The 21,189-nt window shown below is 48.2% G+C and overlaps 2 protein-coding genes across 2 annotated transcripts; one reads left to right on the forward strand and one right to left on the reverse strand.

Moving 5' to 3' along the window:
- Nucleotides 1-340: 340 nt before the first annotated feature.
- LOC127307338 (protein NBR1 homolog) lies at nt 341-6,014 on the reverse strand. Its single transcript, XM_051338072.2, has 7 exons — nt 5,732-6,014; nt 2,428-3,713; nt 2,217-2,331; nt 1,743-1,976; nt 1,483-1,632; nt 806-1,402; nt 341-720 (listed from the first exon to the last, which is right to left on the reverse strand). Exons 1-7 carry the CDS (start codon nt 5,801-5,803, stop codon nt 616-618), a joined length of 2,559 nt encoding a protein of 852 aa, XP_051194032.1. The 5' UTR covers nt 5,804-6,014; the 3' UTR covers nt 341-615.
- Nucleotides 6,015-8,036: 2,022 nt separating this feature from the next.
- Nucleotides 8,037-20,480, forward strand: LOC127307337 (ribosomal RNA-processing protein 8). Its single transcript, XM_051338071.2, has 9 exons — nt 8,037-8,360; nt 9,455-9,516; nt 10,961-11,012; nt 11,364-11,478; nt 11,584-11,678; nt 13,488-13,594; nt 13,677-13,791; nt 19,954-19,998; nt 20,111-20,480. The coding sequence occupies exons 1-9, from the start codon at nt 8,148-8,150 to the stop codon at nt 20,177-20,179; spliced, it is 873 nt and encodes a 290-aa protein (XP_051194031.1). The 5' UTR covers nt 8,037-8,147; the 3' UTR covers nt 20,180-20,480.
- Nucleotides 20,481-21,189: the final 709 nt, after the last annotated feature.

Raw genomic sequence — 21,189 nt, forward strand, 5'->3', positions numbered from 1 at the left:
ACCTCTCGAAGATGATGGCTGAGCCCTTTGGACACTAAATCCAAACGGAGTGAGTGGTTCAATTCCACTCTCAGAACGAGACTAAACGAAATAAAATGCAAGTGAAACAAAATAAAATGCAAGTGAAACGAGATGAGAATCAAATTGTAGGCTTATTTCCTAAAAGCTGCGGTTCTCGCCTCACCGTGCACAAAGCGGGGTGGGCTAGTGGGCAATGGCAGCGGGGAGCCCATGAGGTTCCATCCTCTCTTTTTTCGCACAAGTTGATCCTGTACGAGGCAAAGTTATAAAGACGACAGCTTGAGGCACCCCGCACACCAAAGCCAAATCAGACAGGAACTGAACACCAAGCATATAGATCCAGATATCATATTACAGTCACGATAGCCATTACAGTAAACCACGCAGCTAACCCACTAAGGTCGCTGCTTTTCAGAGGCGCGCACGCGCACATTAACAGAGTTCACACCGCACACAGGACTCACACCAACAACACGGTTCACCAAAGTTCACAAGCAAACTGCGAGAAATACTGGAGCAGCACCACAGCAGGTACCACCCATTTCATTATTTAAGCATTGCATAATTAGAAATAGATAATTATGTGCACGATCTTCACTTGTCCTTCTTCTCCCTTGCGATGAGGTCCATCACAGCCCGCTTGATGCTTCCTCCGTTCTTCTCCAGCAGCTCCTTGTTAGTCTCCCTGTCCTCAAATCCCTGAAAGGTGGTACAAAACTAGGTTCAGGACCTTGCCACAGCTATCACGGTATCAGCAACATCCAGAATAGGGTTTGTATCTTACCATCTCGTTCAGTTCGGCCAGCAGAGGGTCCCATTCATTGACGCCACACAGATCATCCACGGACTGCTCAAGGTTGTACTTGTTCTGCCTCAGTATCTCCTTGTTCAGATCAACCTGCTTGAAGCCCATCTCCTCAAGCTCCTGCAGCAGTTTCTCTTCCCTAAGACTGTCGATGTCAACAGTCTCAGCCGTCACCACATCCACAGGTGTGGTTGCAGGTACAGGCACGTCCACAGGGATACTTGTAAGCGAACTTGTTGGCATATCAGCTGGTGCGGTCACAGTCCTTGGAGTGAATTCTGGTGCAAGCACATGAAAACTTGGCACAGAAGTAGCAGCACCTGAACTGGACGAGGGAACATCCACGAGGGGGTACAGACGCATTGCTGCAGATGCAGATTCCTTGGGCTCAGTGGCTTCGTTGTATATTAAGGGCTGCAGTAGTTCTACTTCAGCGCTTTTGACATCTTCACCCAAGACGACAGGCTCGATGTTGACATCAATCAAATTAGTAGCGTCTCCGAGGTTGCTTTCCTGAGGCAGATTCAGGTCTATAGCAGCAGCCCTGTTATCACTGACAAAAGATGGATCTTCCACCTGTAGAATGCATTTAGGATTCAGATGACAAGTCTAGATTATACAACCACATAGAGAAAAGGAATGGTAGGGGTACCCACCTGGATATGAACCCAAACTCGCTGACCAAATTTTTGACCAGAAGGTGAAGCCAGTCTCCAGTAAGATATATACCTCCCAGGCCTAGCAGGTGCCACAAAATCAACAGCAACATCCATCTCCTGATCCACCGGAAATCCATTCAATGGAATCTGCACAAGTATACCAAAATCAGAATCGAAGAACTCTCGTGCCACAATTGACAATTAGTCAAACATGCAATTGATACCATTACTTAAAACAATATGTATGGTAGAGCTACCTCTAGTGGGACAGAGGTCTGCAGTGCAAATTGATCTCCACCAACCCAAATGAGCTGTGTGCCCAAGGGCCACATTATAGACCCATTGTTGTTCATGCGCCAAATCTTAGTAAATGGGCTCGAAGGTGGCATAAGAGTCCCATCCAGTACAGTTACATCCAAGATGAAGCGGCTTTCAAGTTTCTCACGCTTTGACTTCATTGACGCACGTGAATGGGAATGGGTCTTCCGGCACTGTAGTAAGGAAAATAATTATTAAATAATTGGTAGCAAGAAAGTAGATGCATCTATCGTTATTATTCTACTGGGTAGGTATATTACTCAACCCGAATAGTTGCATAACTGATGAAGTACAAATCAATGCCCAATTGCAACAAGTTAGTCTTCAAGATTGAAGGAACTCCTTTTTGAAGGGGCAGAAGTGCCTCAACTAGTTCAGACCCTTATATATAGACATGACTTCAAGAAACTCACCAAGTTGGGGTCCCGAGATAACTTGTGTGGCAAGATTGGCTTGTCTATCCTGGTGTACTCGATCTCACTGCCCATACGACGGAAGCAGGTATCACACAGGTCATAATCTTCTTTCCTGATGGCAGAGGAAAGATGTCAGAGCAAGAACACCAGAAAACAGCTATTAATAAATTATTGTTCTAATAATGGGTTTGACTAATGAAGATCTTACACGTTAGACTTGTAGCGTGGCCCCACAATTGGTTGAACTCCACAACCATCACACTGAATCCATCTGTGTGAAGGTCGTGACAGGCTATCACTGTTGTTACCAAGATCTCCATACTGACGCCCAGCAGATAGAAGGCGACTAGGGTAAGGAAATCGTGGACAATTTCCCAGGGGTACATGGACAGCTGGTGGGGGGTGGGGGACTTTATGCATTGGAATACGCCATCTAGGATCGCTGGATGGTTTAGCATTAGCTTCAGGCTGCCAAAAGGATCTCGGCTGGGACCATTCATCAGCCCAGCTTCGTGGCTTGGACCATTTATTTCCACACGCACTGAGAGGTGGACTTGGACGGAAGCTAGGAACAGTGTGAGGGGCGAGAGGTGCAGCGGATGGCATAACAGATTTTCCCTTACTCTGAGCATCACTCACTCCCTTGCAACCAGACGTGTTAACACCTGAATTACTCGTGAACAGCAGCTTATCCAAGGAAGGATATAATGACTCCCGTTGGTCTTGAGAAGGTTCAGGAATGACTTCAACAGGAGCATCAAGTAACACACTCTTAAGGCCTCCTGACTCAGATGATCCAGGGGCCCGTGATTTCAGGGGTCGTGACATTGCATCAACTTTGGGCTGGTCACTAGCTTTGAGATCCACCTGTTCTTGCTGCACACCACTGGAGGAGCCAGATGGACTATGAGCACGCCCAGTAGCTAGGGTACTGTTTGTTGATGCAATCAAGTTCATGAAAGGTTTTATCAGCTCAGCTAACTGTGGTGGTGCTGCATCAAGTGCTTCACGTGACAGCTTTGCAAGGGATTCAGGAATTGGCTCATGGATAGCCTTCATAGATTCCTCAAGAGCTGATTTTAAATGACCTAGGGGATGTTCCCTTCCAGTGGATCTCAAAGGTTCTGATATAGGCTTTAAAGCTTCATCAATAACAGATTTTATCTGGGCTAATGGATCCTGAGTGTTGGCCCTAATCGGTGCAGGGTTTGGATCCTGCCGGTCGGTCTGAGATGCAGCGGTGTGGCTGTTCTTTAACTGAACACTAATCCTCAGAGGGTTCAGTTTCTGGTGGATGGCTGCATCGTGCAAATCCTCGTCATCATCCAACATGACAACATCCCCGTCATCATCAGTATAAGTGAGAATGAAGTCAGCATCAGGGCCAAACTTAAAAGCACTTGCAATTTTAGACCGAAGAGCAGATAGATTCAGAGTGAAGTGTGTTCCATTGACATAACCACTGAACCTCTTAAGTGTGTCACCATATTTGACCTGTAATATAGAAAAGGGCGAAATGAGAACTCTGCGACTGACATTGTTAGATCATACGACATACGAACATACTAACATCAGGACATATAAAGACCTGACATTACAATCTTCCAACCATCTTTGAATAACACAGATCCAAAATGCCATACCAAAATTGTTTATGATCATGTCAAAACAATGGTTCAGGAATTTCCTCCTTTTGATATACCACATGTTTTAAAAGAATATAACAGGATCAACACTCATATCGCATATGAGTACTACAGATAACAGACATCATGACCATAAGATAACACACAGAACAGGATAACTCCTGAGAGTACAGTTATGTTGGCAACAGCAAAACCTACGCTGAAGTAGATGAAATATCTATAGCATAATGTTTCTTATTACTGCTGAGAGGGAAATTTGTTAGCATAATTATTTCAAACTCAGTTATTGCATTGATCATATTTTGTTTCTTCTACAATTAGACTACTCATAGTGGGAGTAACTTCACTAGTAACTAAGTGTCCAACTCACCAAATTTGCTTATGTGGCAGTGAGTTAATGAGGAGAGAGGAGGATAGAGTAACATAGCTTAGTTACTGTAACATCACATTTCCCAAGATACAGTGAGTCTACAAGCTCATTAATGAAGACATCTATGATACTAATTTGATGTTACTAACCACTATGTACTTCCCACTATGACTAGTCTTAGTAAGAGGGGTAATAAGAGCATAAACTACTTTAATAATATCTTCTCTTCTAGATTATAAATGTACAGATCATAATATCTTCTCTTCTACGAATCAGGTAAAGAGTGTAATAAGAGCATAGACTAATCAATCACAGTGCAAGTATTATAGATGAAGATAATCAATGTAAAAAAGAGGACATCCATCGCAGATGATCAGTAGACACTGAAACTAATGGATGCAATTGTAGACATCTTAAGAGAGAAATTGCGATATAAATCATAAATTAACTGGAGCAAACAACATAGTTGTATTCAGAGTGCCATTAGGTGACACCGCAACGGAACACAGTGAATTCGAAAGAAGAAAAAATTGTACACTGCATACATTCGTGTGACGGACAAAAGACTACTGAACTGGCTAGTGGTTTAGTTGAACAAAATGATACACAGCACCCCATAATTAGGATTGTCATGAAATTGATGTATACTCACACAGAGATTATGAGTTTGGACTGTGTTACAGAATAATTGGCACTAGACATCAAATCATACCGATACTGCCAAGGATGTTTAGAAGTAGGCAATTTGCTAGATCTGCCGCACGGCGGTGTATCCTAGATGAAATTTCAACCCAACAAATGAAGCGATTTCAACTACAAGTCAAACATGTAGTGTAGCTTGTCCCAAAGATTTACTTTGTTGTGCTATGCATATATCCGAAGTGCCGAATGCACCGATCCATGATAAGTAATAACACCGCGTTACTGAATAGAGTTAGTGAACACAGAAACATGATCTAGCAAACAGATTTTAAGCTGAACCATGGGATTGTTTATATTTCATCAGCAAACAGGGGCAACAGCCAGCGATTATCCGATGATCCAGGCTTGTTTACAAACCCGGGCCACCCTCAAATCTCTAATATAACATCTCAATTGATGATCCACAACATATTCCATACTATTCCATTATACTACTGAGAAAAATAGAATCATCAGCTACTCCATGCGCACAACCTATGGCATCGATCGATCTATCGCTCACATATTCCCCTATGAGATTGTAAAAAAAAAAAGCACAAATCCATTGGTTGCTCATGCAGAAATAGCCACAAAACCTTGGGACGAAAAATACCCCTCCTCTTATCAGTGACCAAACCCCAACCTCCAGCCACGCCCAATCAACGACTCAACAAGCCAGTCCATCGCAAACCCCCTAGCACGCCAATCGAACCCAACTAAAATCAGCCCCTCTCCCTCGCACATGGCATGCCCCCATCACCCGCGAAATAAATAAACCAAGCACGGCGCCGTATCACGCAAGAGGGCTGACTGACCTTGACGACGATGTCCCACGGGTCGGGCCCCGACGCGAGGCCGTCGAACGGCTGCGGGTTCAGGCCGGACATCTCGGCGCGGCGGCGGAAACCCTCGGGAGGATTAGGAAGCGGCGATCGCGCGGGTCAAACCCTAGACGAAGTTAGCGGCCGGGAACCGCGGAGCGCGACGTCTGCGCCGGAGCAGAGGCCGGGAGCAGAGCTGCGTAGCCGTGAGCCGCAGCGGCGGTGGCGGTGGCGGTGGTGGCGTGCGGGGAGTGGCGATGCGCGGCCCGGCGGAGTCCCCTTTTATCGCGCACGGCCCGCTTCCTTCGGTGCGAAGGCTGGGAGAGGCGCCGTTGGGGGAGTTAAGGCACGGGCCCCACGCGGCAGCGACCCAGGCCCGGTACCGATCGAGGGGGCTCCGTGTAAATTTGTCTACGGGTTTTCTACTTTCTATAGTCGGTTTGCGGGAGTGTGGGGGTGTGTGTTGGATTTGTGGGGGTGTGGAGGGGGGGGAATGCATTTGGCGCCTGTCCGTTTCCAGTGTCGCGTCTTGTCGTGTGGGCTCCCGCGCGTGGGGCCGTGGTGTCAGTGTGTGGATATGGATAAGGGTCTGGAACGTTGGGTTATTTTTTATTAATCATCATGTCATCTTCTTTGCCCGCAAGCGCAAGGCGAGCGAACCTCGGGGGCCTTCTCGATCCGCGTCGGGTGGATCCGTGTGTGCCGACTGCCGACTGGGAGAGTCAGGCGATGCGCTCTTCTTTCTTCTTGGCGTGTAAGTTGAGAGTTGCATTTGATGAGCGAGTTAAGTAACTGACCGTGGTGGCGCGCGCGTCGTCAAGGTCTGACCAAGCATAGCCTCCTCCAGCCGGGGCACGACTGCAGTGACGACAAATGTCTTGCACAAAAATTAACCGCAACATCACGATAACTACTACTAGTTTGAACGAAGCATATTTCCCGACCCGTTTTTTTTCTTTTTCACACACAATGTGCATGGTTGTTCCTAGTACTAGTAGTTAAGTAACACATGTATCTAAAATCGTTGTTCATCCTCAGATTTGACAACGGGGACCCATTTAGTGTGTCTATTTAAAACGAGACGTGTATATTACAGTGTGTCAAGAAAGCACCAAAGTTATCTTTTAGCTTCCATTTAGGTTTTCTCAGGTACTTAGAAGATATTCTAAATGCTAACATTTGTTAATTAGTTGAGCTTTTTTAAACTGAGGTGAAACAATTTTTTCTGGATCAACACGGAAAGCTCCGCAGCTCCGTTTTATTTTAGAAATGAAAATTAACATCGTAGCAACAAACCAACACATAAAAACTGAAACTCTAGCCATTCTAACTTTTCAGGTAATTAAAACTACCAAAGCACTTCAATCCGCACAAAGTCTTCGAAACTACTCCCTATGTCCTGATTTATAGAACCTGTCCGCATCTGTAGATCATCAATTTAATCAACATAATATAATTATATAACATACAAATTATATCATTACAAAGTAGAATATATAAACATTGTAAGTTTGTTAAATTTACGACCTAGGAATACACGTAGTGCCTATAAATCTGGACGAAGGTAGTAGGCAATTACAAACCATAGGAAGCCAAGGCCAAAAGGAACCGCAAGTTTTATGCTAAATGCTCGCCAAAGCCCAACATCGGGAGCTTACACCCCTCATCCAAACACCACATGTACCGCCTCCGCCTCTTTCTGAATGCTCTTTCAAGTAGGTCTGAGTAGCGCGCCACCATAGGGAATAGATGAGGTGGTTTTCTCGGATGAAACCCATTCGAACAAGGTACATTTCAGTCCGGCATCAGGGTTGGGGGGATCTTCATTTTCTGATTAGGGCGGTCTTGAATTGCTCCACCTGCTTCATGGAAATCCAAGTCTTACGGTTAAACACCATATTGTTCCTATTATTCCATATTCTCCATACAACATCATATGAAATAACATTGAATTGCAAATATCTTTTGTTGCATAGCTATTTTGAGACAAGACAAAAGAAGTCAACAACCATCACATCAAAGACTTCGTGCACCTCGGACAAAAGCAACCTAGATACCAAGCAATCAAAGAACATGTGATTTGCCTCTTAAGTTATCTCTAGTCATAAGTTTTTTTTTGGATAACAATTAAATAAAAAAAATTAACATGAAAGAATGCATTTTTTATAATCTTTTTTTTTTTTTTGGATTTGCCTAGCCTCGGTAAGTATACTTGGGCTAACTGCACTCATGCATGGGCCGTACTATCTAGGCCCACGAGGGGGCCTGAAAAATTAGGCCGACGAATCATGTAAACGCTGGCCCGCTTTCGTGCAACTCCGCTCCGCAGCAGAGCATCCGCACGAAATCCCCCAAACCCCACAGAGGTCACGCCGCCGCGCCGACCACGGCCGCCGGCATCCCTTCCTCGATGGAACCTCAGCAAGAGTCGACCGCCGCCGGCCGCAAGAGGCGTCGGAGAGGAGGTTCCGGGAAACGCCAGAAGGCTTCCTCTTCCTCACAGCAGGCTCCTCCGCCCTCCCCTCCATCCGATGCGCCTTCCCAACCGGAGAAGCGGCATCGCAAGGCCGGCGAGGCCGCCGCAATACCCAAGGGACGCAAGCCTACGAGCCTCCTCGAAAAGGTAATGCCCTCATAGGGGTAGAGATTCCTAGAGCTGGATGGGTACGATGACGAGCGTGGGTAGCGGAGTCTTCATTTTGTTTGCGAATTCGTGTCACATCTAATTGACCTTTTAGTTGTTGTTCGTTTCACTAAAATCCCAGACAATCAATAAAGTAAAACATATAGAATTTCCGTGCACGCAAACAATTGCACACGATTATGATAAATTTGTTTGGGGGGTTATGATTATGCTGTGCAAAAATATACATAAGTAGACTAGCATTACAAACTGAGTATGATATTTTCTCTTAACGCATAGAAATCTTGATATTTGTTCGCGTAGAAACATATTTTAACATGTTCTCCACTTCTAGTACCGTGAAACATAAAGGAACTTCTTGGAACGAAGATGTACTTAAACCCAACAAGGGAGGTGTGAGGTCATATTTTGGTAGGGGACTAACAGGTGTATGATCTTCTGTTGATAAATGATAATGTCAACGCCTAAGCTAGACTGCTAGAGATCATAATAATATACTTGAATAGTTGGCTGAATTTAATACATAGCTCGAGCACACAAAATGTGCATTTTCCTTCCCAAATTCGCTGGATTTGCAGAACATCATTAACAGTAGCAAGTGAGGTGTGTCAAGTGATGTGAGGATGGAGGCCGTTGCTGCAACAACTCCAGGGATAATGAAGCTGATGATAAATTGTGATTGTACTTTAGGACTAGATTTTGATGACCTTCCATGGGCAGAGATTCAAAAGCAATGTCATTTAGGCCATGTGCTCAAACTTTGACTGTGTGTTTGTAGATATCTGTTTCCTTTCTTAGTCAATTCGTCACGTCGAAGTACTTATTTATCCACTTAAACCTGTACTGATCTGGGTTAAGCTCTGGTAGCTATAGGGCCTGGTTATTGTTTTGCTGTAGCGGACATCTGTGATTTCTAGTAATGGAATTGGAAATCGATGGCAACCCTTTTCTCAAAAGAAAAAAGAGAGAAGAGATTGATATCTATATGATTGTGTTGGTTATGCCTCATATTTCTTTCTCTAACTTTTCATGAGTTAATTTGATGATTTGTTGTCGCTGATGTCCAATTGTAGATGCGCGCAAGGTTAGCTGGAGGTCATTTCAGAATGTTAAACGAGAAACTTTACACTTGCAGGTTCACATTCTTTCCACCGAACACTTTATTTTTGTTTAAGAGATGTGTTGGTACTTGGCAGGCCTGGACTCTTTACTTGACTGCCTAGGATAGTACTTCAATTTTTATTTTGAAGTATATGGTATTCTGAGTTGCAGCCAACTAGATTTGAATTTGTACAAATATTTACCTTAAGAGCAACTCTAGCAGAACTGAAAAAGCTGGTACTGAAGATTCAATTATCAGTGTACCGAAAACATGGTTTTAAAGGCGCCAAGGCGTCCTAGGGGGGGGGGGGGGGGCGCTCTGACGCTTAGGTCTTATTCGAAAAATGAGCAAGATCTTGGACAATGTCAAACTGCGCTTGCAACACACCAAAATCTCGTTCAATGTCTTTCCGGCAAGCTTCTTGAGCCGAGACAAACTGATATTTCTTCTTACCTTGAGGGTTTTGATTTGTTTTGTAATGTTGACCACGAAGGATAGATGCCATCAGCTAGATACCAGCCCATATAATAGGCATTGCCATTGACAGTTTAGTTGCAAGCCGGAGCATCACCATTTGCCAGCCTAGCAAAAAGAGATGTCTTCAGGACATTGATGTCAGTGTGATTGTCAGGTAACCAAAACCACAAGTCCTTGGAGGCAACAGTTTCAAGTATGATTGTTTGATCACAGACATGTCCGGTGTATTACCCATGCCATGTCGTTGGGTAGTTCTTCCATCTCCAGTGTATACGGTCAGCCGGTCAATGCTCCCAAGCATCCCTGGCCACCCTCCGGCTTTAGCCACTGCCAGCAGCCTTGTCGTGTCTTTCGCATTGGGTGCCCTCAGGTACTCAGTTCCTAAGACCTTGATCACAGTCTCTGCAAACTTCCTCACAGAATTAGGGTTCTATCTTCCCCCATGCGAAGGCACTCATCCGTGTAATCAGCTGGAATACCCTATGCGATCACTCAGGTCCTAAGATCTCAATCACAGTGTCTGCAAACTTCCTCAGTTGTGTCTTCCCAAACAGGATATGCAGGCGATGTGCGTATCGGACTTATCGGAGTATCAGGGACGTTTTGTACGCAGACACGGCAGACTGCTTTTTGCCCCTCGTGCTGTTAAATAGCATTTTTTTTACAGTATGCCCCCCATTTCAGTATCTGCTAGAGTTGCTCTAACACCAACAGTTCTTCACGCATTGGTAGTGTTAATAAATTATTTCCTCTGTCCCAAATTAATTGACTCGGGTTTGTCCAGATACGCATGTATTAAACTGAGTCATTTAATTTGGGATGGAGGGATCAATAATCTTTCATGTGAAGTGATAGCCTGAAAAAGTGGGATTGCTCTATCAATAACCAAGCGTTGTATGTGCCTTTACTCTTGGAGGTGGAATACTTGAACCCCCAGCTCCCCATAGAAACATTGACATATCATGATTTACACTTCTCATATGTGCTTATCTTTTTTCAGTGGACAGGATGCGTTTGACTACTTTAAGAGTGAGCCCAAGCTTTTTGATGTGGTATGTTATGTTTTTTCCCTTCTACTATATTAATTATTTTCATTTGCTAGAATATATGTTTCACATTGCTTGTTCACAACAAATTTAGCATCTGGGCGGGATGTGGTGTTGCATACGATGATATGTGACAGCATAAACACATAAATTCAGTACTCACTGTTTGTTTCTCTTGTGCTTCCATCTTTCTATTTTTGAGTTTATTGCTATTCCATCTGGAAAAATCCCCTTTTAGTGATCGATATGCTGAAAGCTTTCTGAATAGCTGAGATCAGGGCAATAATTGACCCCTGGGATGCAACTCCATATTATTCACCTGATACGTGGTTGAAATTTCACTCTGCTCTCTTTCAGTATCATGCAGGATATCAAGAGCAGATGTCACAATGGCCAGAGAAGCCAGTCAATGTAATAATCAATTGGTTGAAGAGTCATAATAAATCATGGACAGTTGCTGATTTTGGATGTGGTAACTATGCTAAGAAGTTACTTTGTTGAATCTTGCACCTTCTTTCAGTTTATCTCTTGTTATTTCCTTGCACAAGCATAATAGTACCATTTACATTGTACTCAGGCAATGCAGCAGTTGCTAAAAACGTGAAGAACAAGGTCTTCTCCATTGATCTTGTTTCAGACGACCCTTCGGTGATATCTTGTGATATGGCTCATGTAAGCACTAATCACATGTATTTTTGTGGTCTTTCTATGGTTTATGAACTTTCATTTTAGCTTCAGACACACTTCTGCAGTTATTCTCTATTAGTTCCTCGTCATCCTTGTTTTGGTCTTCGTCATGACTATTGATAAGGTTGCGAATCACACTGAGATATTGCAGAATGACCTAAGTATAATACAATGAGCACTGACAGTATTCCTCTGCAACACCTAGGCAGGCATTATTGGTTATATTAGTTCCGTAGCTACTTGCAGTTGCACATTTTATCTGCTACGGTTTCTTGTTTTTACATGATAAAATTCTCATGTAGCGATCTCCGAACTTCTCGAAATCTTCTTTCCCTGCCTGGCTAATATAGTACTGAAAATTCCCCCTCCCCTTCCCTCCATCTGGTGGCCTTGGTAGCTGTATTTTTTGCGGGAAAGTCTTGGTAGCCGTTCACCACAGAAGGAGGCACTCTTTTAGCTTGCCCTCTCACTTCTCTCCTATGGTACAATGGTGGTTTTTGTGAGCTTCTCCTTGTTTGTTGGCAAGATGCTGGCTGCACTTAAGTCGATTCCTTGAAGTGAGGTGTGCCACGTCTGAGATTGCTCCATTTGGAGAGTATCTGTGCCTAAATAAAATGTTTTACTCCAGTTATTTTCCCTTTTGTTCTACTGTTGGTCTGCGTCTTGTCTGTCGCTTGGGCTTCTGCTAGTAAATAAATACTGGATCAATACTCCAAGGCTCCACGGTAAAGTAAAGTTGATGAGATGGCTTGCTGCTTGGCGAAATGGAGTGCTCAATCTTTGCGGGTTATTTCTTTTTTTTTTTTTTTTTTTTTTTTGAGACCCCTCGATCTGTGTTACAGCTGTAGTATCTGAACTTATGCACTAACACAACACCACACTCACACCACACACACGCACACCACTAGTGCACAAGTTAGACCCTAGAACTATACACACAGCACACATAATTTGGGTGTCCCTAGGAGCTAGTAGTTGTGGCACATATGTGTGGAGGGGATTTTATTTGGGACCTAGAGCCCCAGTGAGACACCCGCAAATTCGCTCCCCCTGGGAGTCGAACGCGGGCGGGCTGGCTGGCCACTGCCGAGCACAGCCACTGCGCTGTCATGCGCGTCTCAATCTTTGCGGGTTATTTCTGTGGAGCACCTTTTCCAGTTCTTGGTGATGCAATCTATGATCTATCTCACAACTGCAAGCTGCCAGCTCATGCTACATAAGTATATGTGTGGAATGATCCTCCATTATTTTGATCTTTACACTCCACAAGTTGTAATCAGCATGTGGGACTGACAATTGAATGCGTTTTCCCTGCTTTTTAAAAAAGTGTTCACATTATAGATCTTTCAGCACTGAAATTTTCTGATGTTAATATGGTATTCTTGTTTTGGAAACAGAAGCTGTCATCACCCATATTCAATTCAATACCTAGGTGCATGGGTTAAATCTAAAGTTGGAATCAATGCAGTTGATACTGGGAGCTGTATTAGTTGACAAAAATAGGTTACTGAACTCTTTAGTATTTCACGGTAACATCCTTTAGGAAGTATTAACTAACTTGTAGGAAATTGAAGTGGTAGGTAATCCCAGTCATCAGATGTACAATTCACTCTGGTGGTTTCATCTATTATACTCCTGTGACATTCTTTTTTTAACAATCCTATGCAGTGCTTTTGAAAGAAAAAAATAGACCTCAGTTTGTTTCGAACCAAGCATATAGGATAAACATGACTATTATGTCTCTTTTGGTACCCAACTTGCTCTTTAACTAAATGTCTAGTTATTTATCTACAGACCCCTTTGGATCCTTCCTCTGTGGATGTTGCAATATTTTGTCTGTCTTTGATGGGAACCAACTTTCCGAGTTACCTACAGGAAGCGAATAGAGTCCTCAAGCCAAGGTTTGCTTAATGATTAGTGGCTACACTTTAGTTCAACTGATGTTTGGCTTGCCTTTTAGTATTCACACAGTTGTATATGCAGTGGTTGGCTTCTTATTGCGGAAGTGAGGAGTAGGCTAGACCCAAACACCGGAGGTGCTGATCCTGATAAGTTTGCTGAAGCCATCAGCCAGCTTGGTTTTTCCCTTGTTTCAAAGGTTTGTATTTACCATCCTCGAAGATTTCCTCTGCGGTTCTCAACTCCTGGAGCTTATATGTGAAAAAAGATCACATGTTCTGTTTATTAGTCCATGAAAAAACTATTTAAACCATGAATTTCTTATGTTTGTGGATTTTGGGTTGAAAAGTAACTTCATATAAAAAAAGATAAAATTGCTGTGCATACCCTGTTTGTGTTATGCAACACTTGTTGAATTCTGCAAACTGGTTTCTGCCGGTGCAATTAATTCTTCTAATTATAAAATTTATACGCTGCTATTTTTTTAATCATTATAGAGTATTTCCCTTGCACATGCTGCTTCACATCATAGGGACTAACCTTTTTTCTTATCACCTGAAATACCTGGAACTAAAGATCATTTCAAAGGCCTGTATCCTTAAAAATTGAATTGTCATATCCTCATAGTAAAGTCTGCCTTTTTTAGACAAATTATATTTGGAGTGGAAATTATGTTTAGTGCATTCACTAATAATAGACCATGGGAGCCTAACAATGCGTCAAACATTGCTTGCATCCTTGGAATGTGCTTCAGGAACTATGGTAGACGCTAGGGTTCTACCAGGTCTACGGCGGAGGTTGTATGGGTGGAAGGGAGGGTGGCGAGGCTGGAGGCGCGGACGTCGGCGACTCGGCGCCGTGGCTGCGCTTGAGGAGGAAGGCGGCGGCTAGGGTTTAGGGATCCCGTCTCCTGAGGGAGATGGCAACAAATATGTTTATTGCTTGTCATAAAACGAAGAGGTACATGTGTTTATATAATAGGCTAGCTACTAGAAACCCTAGATAACTTGGGCTAAGCCCTTAATTCGGTCCACTATTGGGCCTCTTCCGTGCATACTGGAGTCCGACCATAACATCTCTCCCCGCCTTCTCAAACAGCTCGTCCTCGAGCTGCACATCTGGAAACTGCTTCTCCCATGTAGCGTCTTCCTCAGACAGGCCAGCCCACTGCACCAGTAAATGCCAGATTCCGCGACGTTGCTGCGCCTTCACCACCTTCTCGGGTCCCGGCAGAAGGTGGCCATCGAAAGTAGGAGGAAGTGCAGGCGTCGCTGCCAGAGGATCCCCACGGTAGGCCTTCAGTAAGCCCACATGGAAGACATCGTGAATGCGAGAGCCAGCCGGCAGCTCCAGGCGGTACGCGAGCGTGCCGACGCGCTCCAGCACTCGAAAGGGGCCTTCATAACGTGGGCCCAGCTTGCGCTTGGCGCGTGGGTCTAGGGACTACGCTGTCCTGTGAAGGAGGCGCAGCCAGACCCAGTTGCCCACCGCGAACTCCGCCTCGCGATGATGAGCGTCATAGTACTTCTTGGCCAGCTGCTGTGCTTGGAGAAGACGCGCGCCAGCCAGGATCTCGTCGCGAGTGCGGAGCAAGTCGCCCGCGGTCTCCGATCGAGCCATCCCAGGCTCGTAAGGTAGCATCGTGGGAGGTGGACGCCCATAAACCACCTCGAAAGGCGTGGTATGCAAGGCGGAGTGATAGGAGGTGTTGCAGCAGTACTCCGCCCATGCCAACCAATCCAGCCAAGCTCGTGGACGATCTCCTGTAACACAACGCAAGTACATGGCAATCACCTTGTTAACCACCTCGGATTGGCCGTCCGTCTGCGGGTGGAACGCCGTGCTCAGGCGAAGCTTCACGCAGCCAGCCGAAAGAGATCACGCCAGACGTGACCAGTGAACACGGGATCACGATCGCTGACGATGGACGAAGGGAACCCGTGGAGGCGGACGAAGCCGTCGAAGAAGGCCTGCGCCACGGATGCGGCTGTATACGGATGGCTGAGAGCGATGAAGTGCGCATACTTGGAGAAGCGGTCGACCACCGTGAGGATGACGGACTTGCCGCCCACCTTGGGGAGGCCCTCAATAAAGTCCATGGAAATATCAGCCCACACCTGCGAGGGCATGTCCAACGGCTGTAGCAGACCTGCAGGCCGCAACGTCTCGTCTTGTTACACTAGCATGTCACGCACGACCTCACCCAGTCGCGGACCATCGCACTATCGCCCGGGATGTAGAAATCAGCACGGAGACGGTGGAGTGTCTTCTGCACGCCCTCGTGTCCCGCAGAATGTGCCAAGAGCAGGACCTGATGGCGAAGGTCATCATGGTCTGGCACGAAGAGGTGGCGCCCATGCAGGAGCAGCCCATCGTGCAGGCGCCAGGGCGCCGCCAGCTTGCCCGCGTCAAGTCGCTGGCGCAGATCCTGGGCGTCCGCGGCAGCCAAGGTAGCCCGGCGGATGTCGTTGATGAAGGCGAAGGACGGCCCGGAGCGGATGCATAGGACAGTGCCTGCGGCGGCGACGTCGTCCGCGACCTCCTCAGTGTTGCGGCGGTAGAGGGTGTCGGCGACCGTGTTGAGACGGTCCGGACGGTACTCGACGGTGAAGTCGAAGCTGAAGAGCTTGCTGATCCACTGGTGCTGCGGTACGGTGAAGAGGGGTCCAGCAAGAACTTCAGGCTGTAGTGATCCGTGCAAACACGGAAAGTCCGCCCCCAGAGATAGGGCCGCCAATGGCGCACGGCCTGGACCAACCCGATGAGCTCGCGCTCGTACGCCGCGAGCTTGTGATGGCGAGCAACGAACGGGCGGCTGAAGAAGGCCAATGGCCCTTTGCCCTGGTGGAGGACAGCGCCGAAGCCGATGCCGGAGGCGTCGCAGTCCACCACGAACGGCCTGTCAAAGTCCGGCATCTGGAGCATGGGCCCTGTCGTGAGCGCCCGCTGGAGAGCTTGCACCGCCTCAGTCGCCTCCGCATCCCAAGAGAAGGCGTCACGGCGCAGAAGGAGGGTCAGTGGCGCGGCGATGAGGCCGAAGTCCCGGATGTACTTTCGGTAGTAGCCTGCGAGGCCCAAGAAACCGCGAAGAGCCCGCGGTGACTGCGGGGTTGGCCACGCAGCGACGGAGGCGACCTTGTCAGCATCCATCGCGACTCCCTCCGCCGAGATGACGTGTCCTAGGTACGCGATGGAGGTCGTGCCGAATGAGCACTTCGAGCGCTTGAGGTGAAGACGATGCGCTCGAAGCTCGTTGAAGATGATGGGCACGTGCTGCAGGTGCTCCGCCCACGATGAACTGTAGATAAGAATGTCATCAAAGAAAACAAGCACAAAGCGGCGCAAGTAGGGGCTGAGCACGTCGTTCATCAGGGCCTGGAATGTCGTCGACGCGTTGGAGAGGCCGAATGGCATCACCAAGAACTCGAAGTGGCCGTTATGTGTCCGTCCGGAACGCCGTCTTCGTGATATCGTCCGCATGCATCCGCACCTGATGATAGCCGGAGCGCAGGTCGAGCTTGGTGAAGAAACGCGCCCCATGTAGCTCGTCCAAGAGTTCATCCACGACGGGGATGGGGAATTTGTCCTTGGACGTCCTAGCGTTGAGGGTGTGATAGTCGATGCAGAAACGCCACGTGCTGTTGGCCTTGCGCACCAGGAGCACCGGCGTGGAGAACGACGATGTTGAAATCCGGATGATGCCGTGTGCGGGCATGACCGCCACCTAACGCTCGAGCTCGTCCTTCTGCAGCAGCGGGGTAGCGGTACAGGTGGATGTGGTGGTCACAGGGGCGTGCCAGCGGTAGGCCCTATGGCTCGTCGAAGATGTCGCTGTGCTGCTGCAGGAGGTCGGTTAGGAGGGGGTGCGCCTCGTCGAGCGCGGCCGCCATCAGCTGGAGCTGAGGGGTCACGGGCCCTGTACTGCCGATGCCCGCCCACTGGACGCGGCGGCCGCCCTCGCGCCAGAAGATGAGGGTCAGCGCGTCGAAGTCCCAGAGGATGGGGCCGAGTGTGGACAGGAAGTCGATGCCGAGGATGAAGTCGTAGCAGCCCAAGTTGATGCCGACGCAGTCGATGGAGAAGTGCTCGTCGCCAATGAGGATGGGAACCTGCCGAGCCACTCCCTGGCAAGCAAGGCGGTCCCCGTTGGCGACGGTGACGCTGAACTTCTCGGTTCCCGACGGCTGCAGTGCTAGACGACACATGTCGTCCCCGGACAGGAAGCTGTGCGTCGAGCCCGTGCCCACAAGCGCGGTGAGGCGCTCCCCGTTGAGCGTCACCGGAAGCAGCATGGTCTTCGCCGTCTTTATGCCCGCCAGCGCGTGGAGAGAGACGACGAAGGTGGTCGCGTCGACCGACCTGTAGGTCGTGATGCCATGCTCGGAGAGGGTCGTATCGTCGAGCTCCGCGGGGAGGGCCTCCACGTCCCCGTCATCGATGGTCTCCAAGTAGAACAGGCGAGCGCACACGTGACCCGACGTGTAGGGCTCGTCGCAGTTGAAGCACATGCCCTTGCGATGCCGCTCGAGCTGCTCGGCCATCGTCAGTCGGTGGAAGGGGCGCGTAGGCGCTGCTGGGGCCGCGGGGGCGGTCAGCAGGGCGAGGCGCGCCGGGGCCGATGGTGCAGGGCTGGGGGAGGGCGCGCTCCTCGGCCCTGAAAGGATTGCTGCATGGCGAGGGCGTGCTGCTCGTAAGCACGTGCGTAGTACATGGCCGTCTGCAGGTCCTGTGGGTCGCGCATCTCCAAGTCGACACGGATATGGTCGGGCAGGCCGCCGACAAAGAGCTCGGCGCGCTGGCGAGTCATGACGCCAGGCGCATGGCACGCCAACGTCTGGAAGCGGTCGACGAAGTCCTGCACCGAGGAGGTGAAGGGAAGGCGGCCGAGCTCGGCCAGCCGGCTCCCGTGTATCAGGGGGCCAAACCGGAGGAGGCAAAGGTCGCGGAAGCGCTCCCACGGGGGCATCCCGCCCTTGTCCTGCTCGAGGGCGTAGTACCACGTCTGGGAGGCGCCGCGGAGGTGGTAGGAGGCGATCCATGTGCGGTCGGATGCCAGTGTCTGCTACACCCGGAAGAGGGTCGACAGTACCGTCGTAGGTGGCGAACTCCAGCTTGGTGAAGCGAGGCGGTTGCTGGACGTGCGGGGCAGCGGCGTAGGCTCCCTCGTGACGAGCCATCGCGACGGTGGGCGAGTAGTTCGGCACCATGGACCCTTCCCCCCTCCCCCCCCCCCCCCCCCCGCATATGGTTTGGCGTATGCCGCGAAGCCGCCGAAAGTGGCGCGGCCAGCTGGAGCACAGTCGGCTAGGCGGGCGCTGATGTGAAGACGGGCGCGTCGAGCCAGGCCGGGAATCGGGACGGCGATGGCGGGAACTTGATCTGCGTGATCGGGACCCCCTGGTGGGAGGCGGTGGCCGACGGGGGCGGAGCGGGCGTCGCGGCCGGTGGCGGTGATGGTGGCATGACAGTTCCCGGGATCGGCGGGAACGGCGCGTAGGGCCCCTGGATGAACGTCCGGAGGTTCGAGACAGCCAGGGTGAGGTCGCGGACAACCGTCGTGAGGTCCGCCGGAGAGAGGACGGTGGCTGGGTCGAGGGTCGGCGCCAGGTTGACGGAGGCAGCTGGCCCGGAGGTGATCGGCAGCGCACCTGTGGTGCTCGCGTGCGCGCCGGTGGTGCCAGCGATGAAGGCGGTGGGAAGGCCCGAAGACATGATCGATTCGGAGCAATCTGATACCAAATTGGTAGACGCTAGGGTTTTACCAGGTCTAGGGCGGAGGTTATATGGGTGGAAGGGAGGGTGGTGAGGCTGGAGGCACGGACGTCAGCGACTCGGCGCCGTGGCCGCGCGTGAGGAGGAAGGCGGTGGTGCGCTGGAGGCGGCGGCTAGGGTTTAGGGATCCCGTCTCCTGAGGGAGACGGCAACAAATATGTTTATTGCTTGTCATAAAACGAAGGGTTTTATATAATAGGCTAGGTACTCGAAACCCTAGATAACTTGGGCTAAGCCCTTAATTTGGTCCACTATTGGGCCTCTTCCGTGCATACTGGTGTCCGACCATAACAAAGTAATATATTTCTTTGTGCCCACCAAAGAGTGTGGGTGTACTAGGTGTAGTACGAAATTATGGCCTCGAAATTGTGTGCATTGAGATGTTCCATGTTATAAAGTCCACATGACGGATTTCCGTTTTGGAGTTCGGAGCCTTGCAATGTATAATGCGTTCATAGCTTTGGACATACTGGTGTAGTGATGTACATATACAGTTTGTTTTGTATTTAGAAAATGATACGAGCATAATTTATATGAAAAGAGATGCATGCTCTGGTGCTTCTAATTGATAACCGGTTCCTTTCTGCAGGATATGAACAACAAAATGTTCGTCCTGTTTTATTTCAAGAAAAAGGTTGGTTACTTCGTTTCCTATCTGCTCTACCCATTAGTGACAATTGACAATTGCATCATTGACATAGTTGAAATGGTAACACCGTATTCTGTGGCTTGACTTGACTCGGCAGGAAAAGAGCAAGGTGGTGGAAAACATTGATTGGCCCCAGTTGAAACCTTGCTTATACAAACGGCGATGATCTCATGTCCTCCAACAGCTATAGTCGCACTAGACCTCTTCCAAAGTCTGTATTAGCTTGTATTAGCCTTCTGTATGTCCGGCGTTTTGGCTCCTATTTCTTTTACCTTTCTGCAGCTGTATGTCTTTCTTTTGCGTATCAGACCTCACCGAACAGGACCTAGTGGCTTGCGCTAGGCGCTGTGAATCCAGGCAGTGTAAAGGTTAATACAGTTCACAATCTCCCTGTCTTTCCTAGGCCATGTAAGCTCAAGATCTGCTTGTGAAATTTCTGAGCTATTATTATGTATGCTAATTTCTCCCGGATCAAAGTGAGGCCATCCTTGTAGCTAGACTAGCTATGCTACTGGATTTCTCCTGCTTTTTTTGACTCCAATGACTGCGATTAGTGGTCGCTTATAGTGAGTGACAGTTGCTGCCACTTCTGGATTGCGATTGCGACCGATTTGGCTGGATGCCTGCCTGCCACTTTCTGGTAGAAAATTGCTGCCTTTTTGGTGGGTCGAATTCGTCTCTACTTTCCTCACATGTGGCTGAGCTTGTCATGACCGGTTCATAGCTTGTATACCGGACGATCATGGAGGTCTGTGGACTTCGATCAGTCTACTGACCATGCTTGAGAAAGCAAAATACTGGTTTTTGCCCCCAATGTCCTGATTGGTATTGAGTTGAAATTCCGCGCAAACATGCTTTCCGTCTTGTATAAAACCACCAGTGAAAGCACACGGAGTAGTCAGGATATTTGTAGAAACTCTGGGAGATTGTTGAATCAAAGGAGGGGTGCATCAAAATCTCCAAGGGTTGCTTTTCTATGCTTTTTTTTTCTTCCAGGGAAAACAGCATTGCTTTTCTATCCTTATCAAGTTCAGTAGAAATTTTGATATCCACATTCGTAGTCTACACAAGTAACTCTTACTGCCATTTTCCTATGTTCTTTCATATCTGCTCACGCGATCCGATCCAAACGACCCTTAGATGCTTGAATGATATTGTGAATCCTTACGAAAACGA

The sequence above is a fragment of the Lolium perenne genome, chromosome 6, assembly GCF_019359855.2.
Source record: "Lolium perenne isolate Kyuss_39 chromosome 6, Kyuss_2.0, whole genome shotgun sequence".
In the NCBI taxonomy this organism is placed as follows: domain Eukaryota; kingdom Viridiplantae; phylum Streptophyta; class Magnoliopsida; order Poales; family Poaceae; genus Lolium; species Lolium perenne.

What these genes read in the sequence shown, in the direction of transcription:
- LOC127307338 (XM_051338072.2), bottom strand. Translation starts at nt 5,803, where the DNA reads ATGTCCGGCCTGAACCCGCAGCCGTTCGACGGCCTCGCGTCGGGGCCC. An exon ending in AGACCTCTGTCCCACTAGAG is followed by an intron (nt 1,633 to 1,742) that starts GTAGCTCTACCA and finishes ATACTTGTGCAG; the next exon opens with ATTCCATTGAATGGATTTCC. An exon ending in TGGCCGAACTGAACGAGATG is followed by an intron (nt 721 to 805) that starts GTAAGATACAAA and finishes ACCACCTTTCAG; the next exon opens with GGATTTGAGGACAGGGAGAC.
- LOC127307337 (XM_051338071.2), top strand. Translation starts at nt 8,148, where the DNA reads ATGGAACCTCAGCAAGAGTCGACCGCCGCCGGCCGCAAGAGGCGTCGG. An exon ending in AGCCCAAGCTTTTTGATGTG is followed by an intron (nt 11,013 to 11,363) that starts GTATGTTATGTT and finishes GCTCTCTTTCAG; the next exon opens with TATCATGCAGGATATCAAGA. An exon ending in TGTTTTATTTCAAGAAAAAG is followed by an intron (nt 19,999 to 20,110) that starts GTTGGTTACTTC and finishes TTGACTCGGCAG; the next exon opens with GAAAAGAGCAAGGTGGTGGA.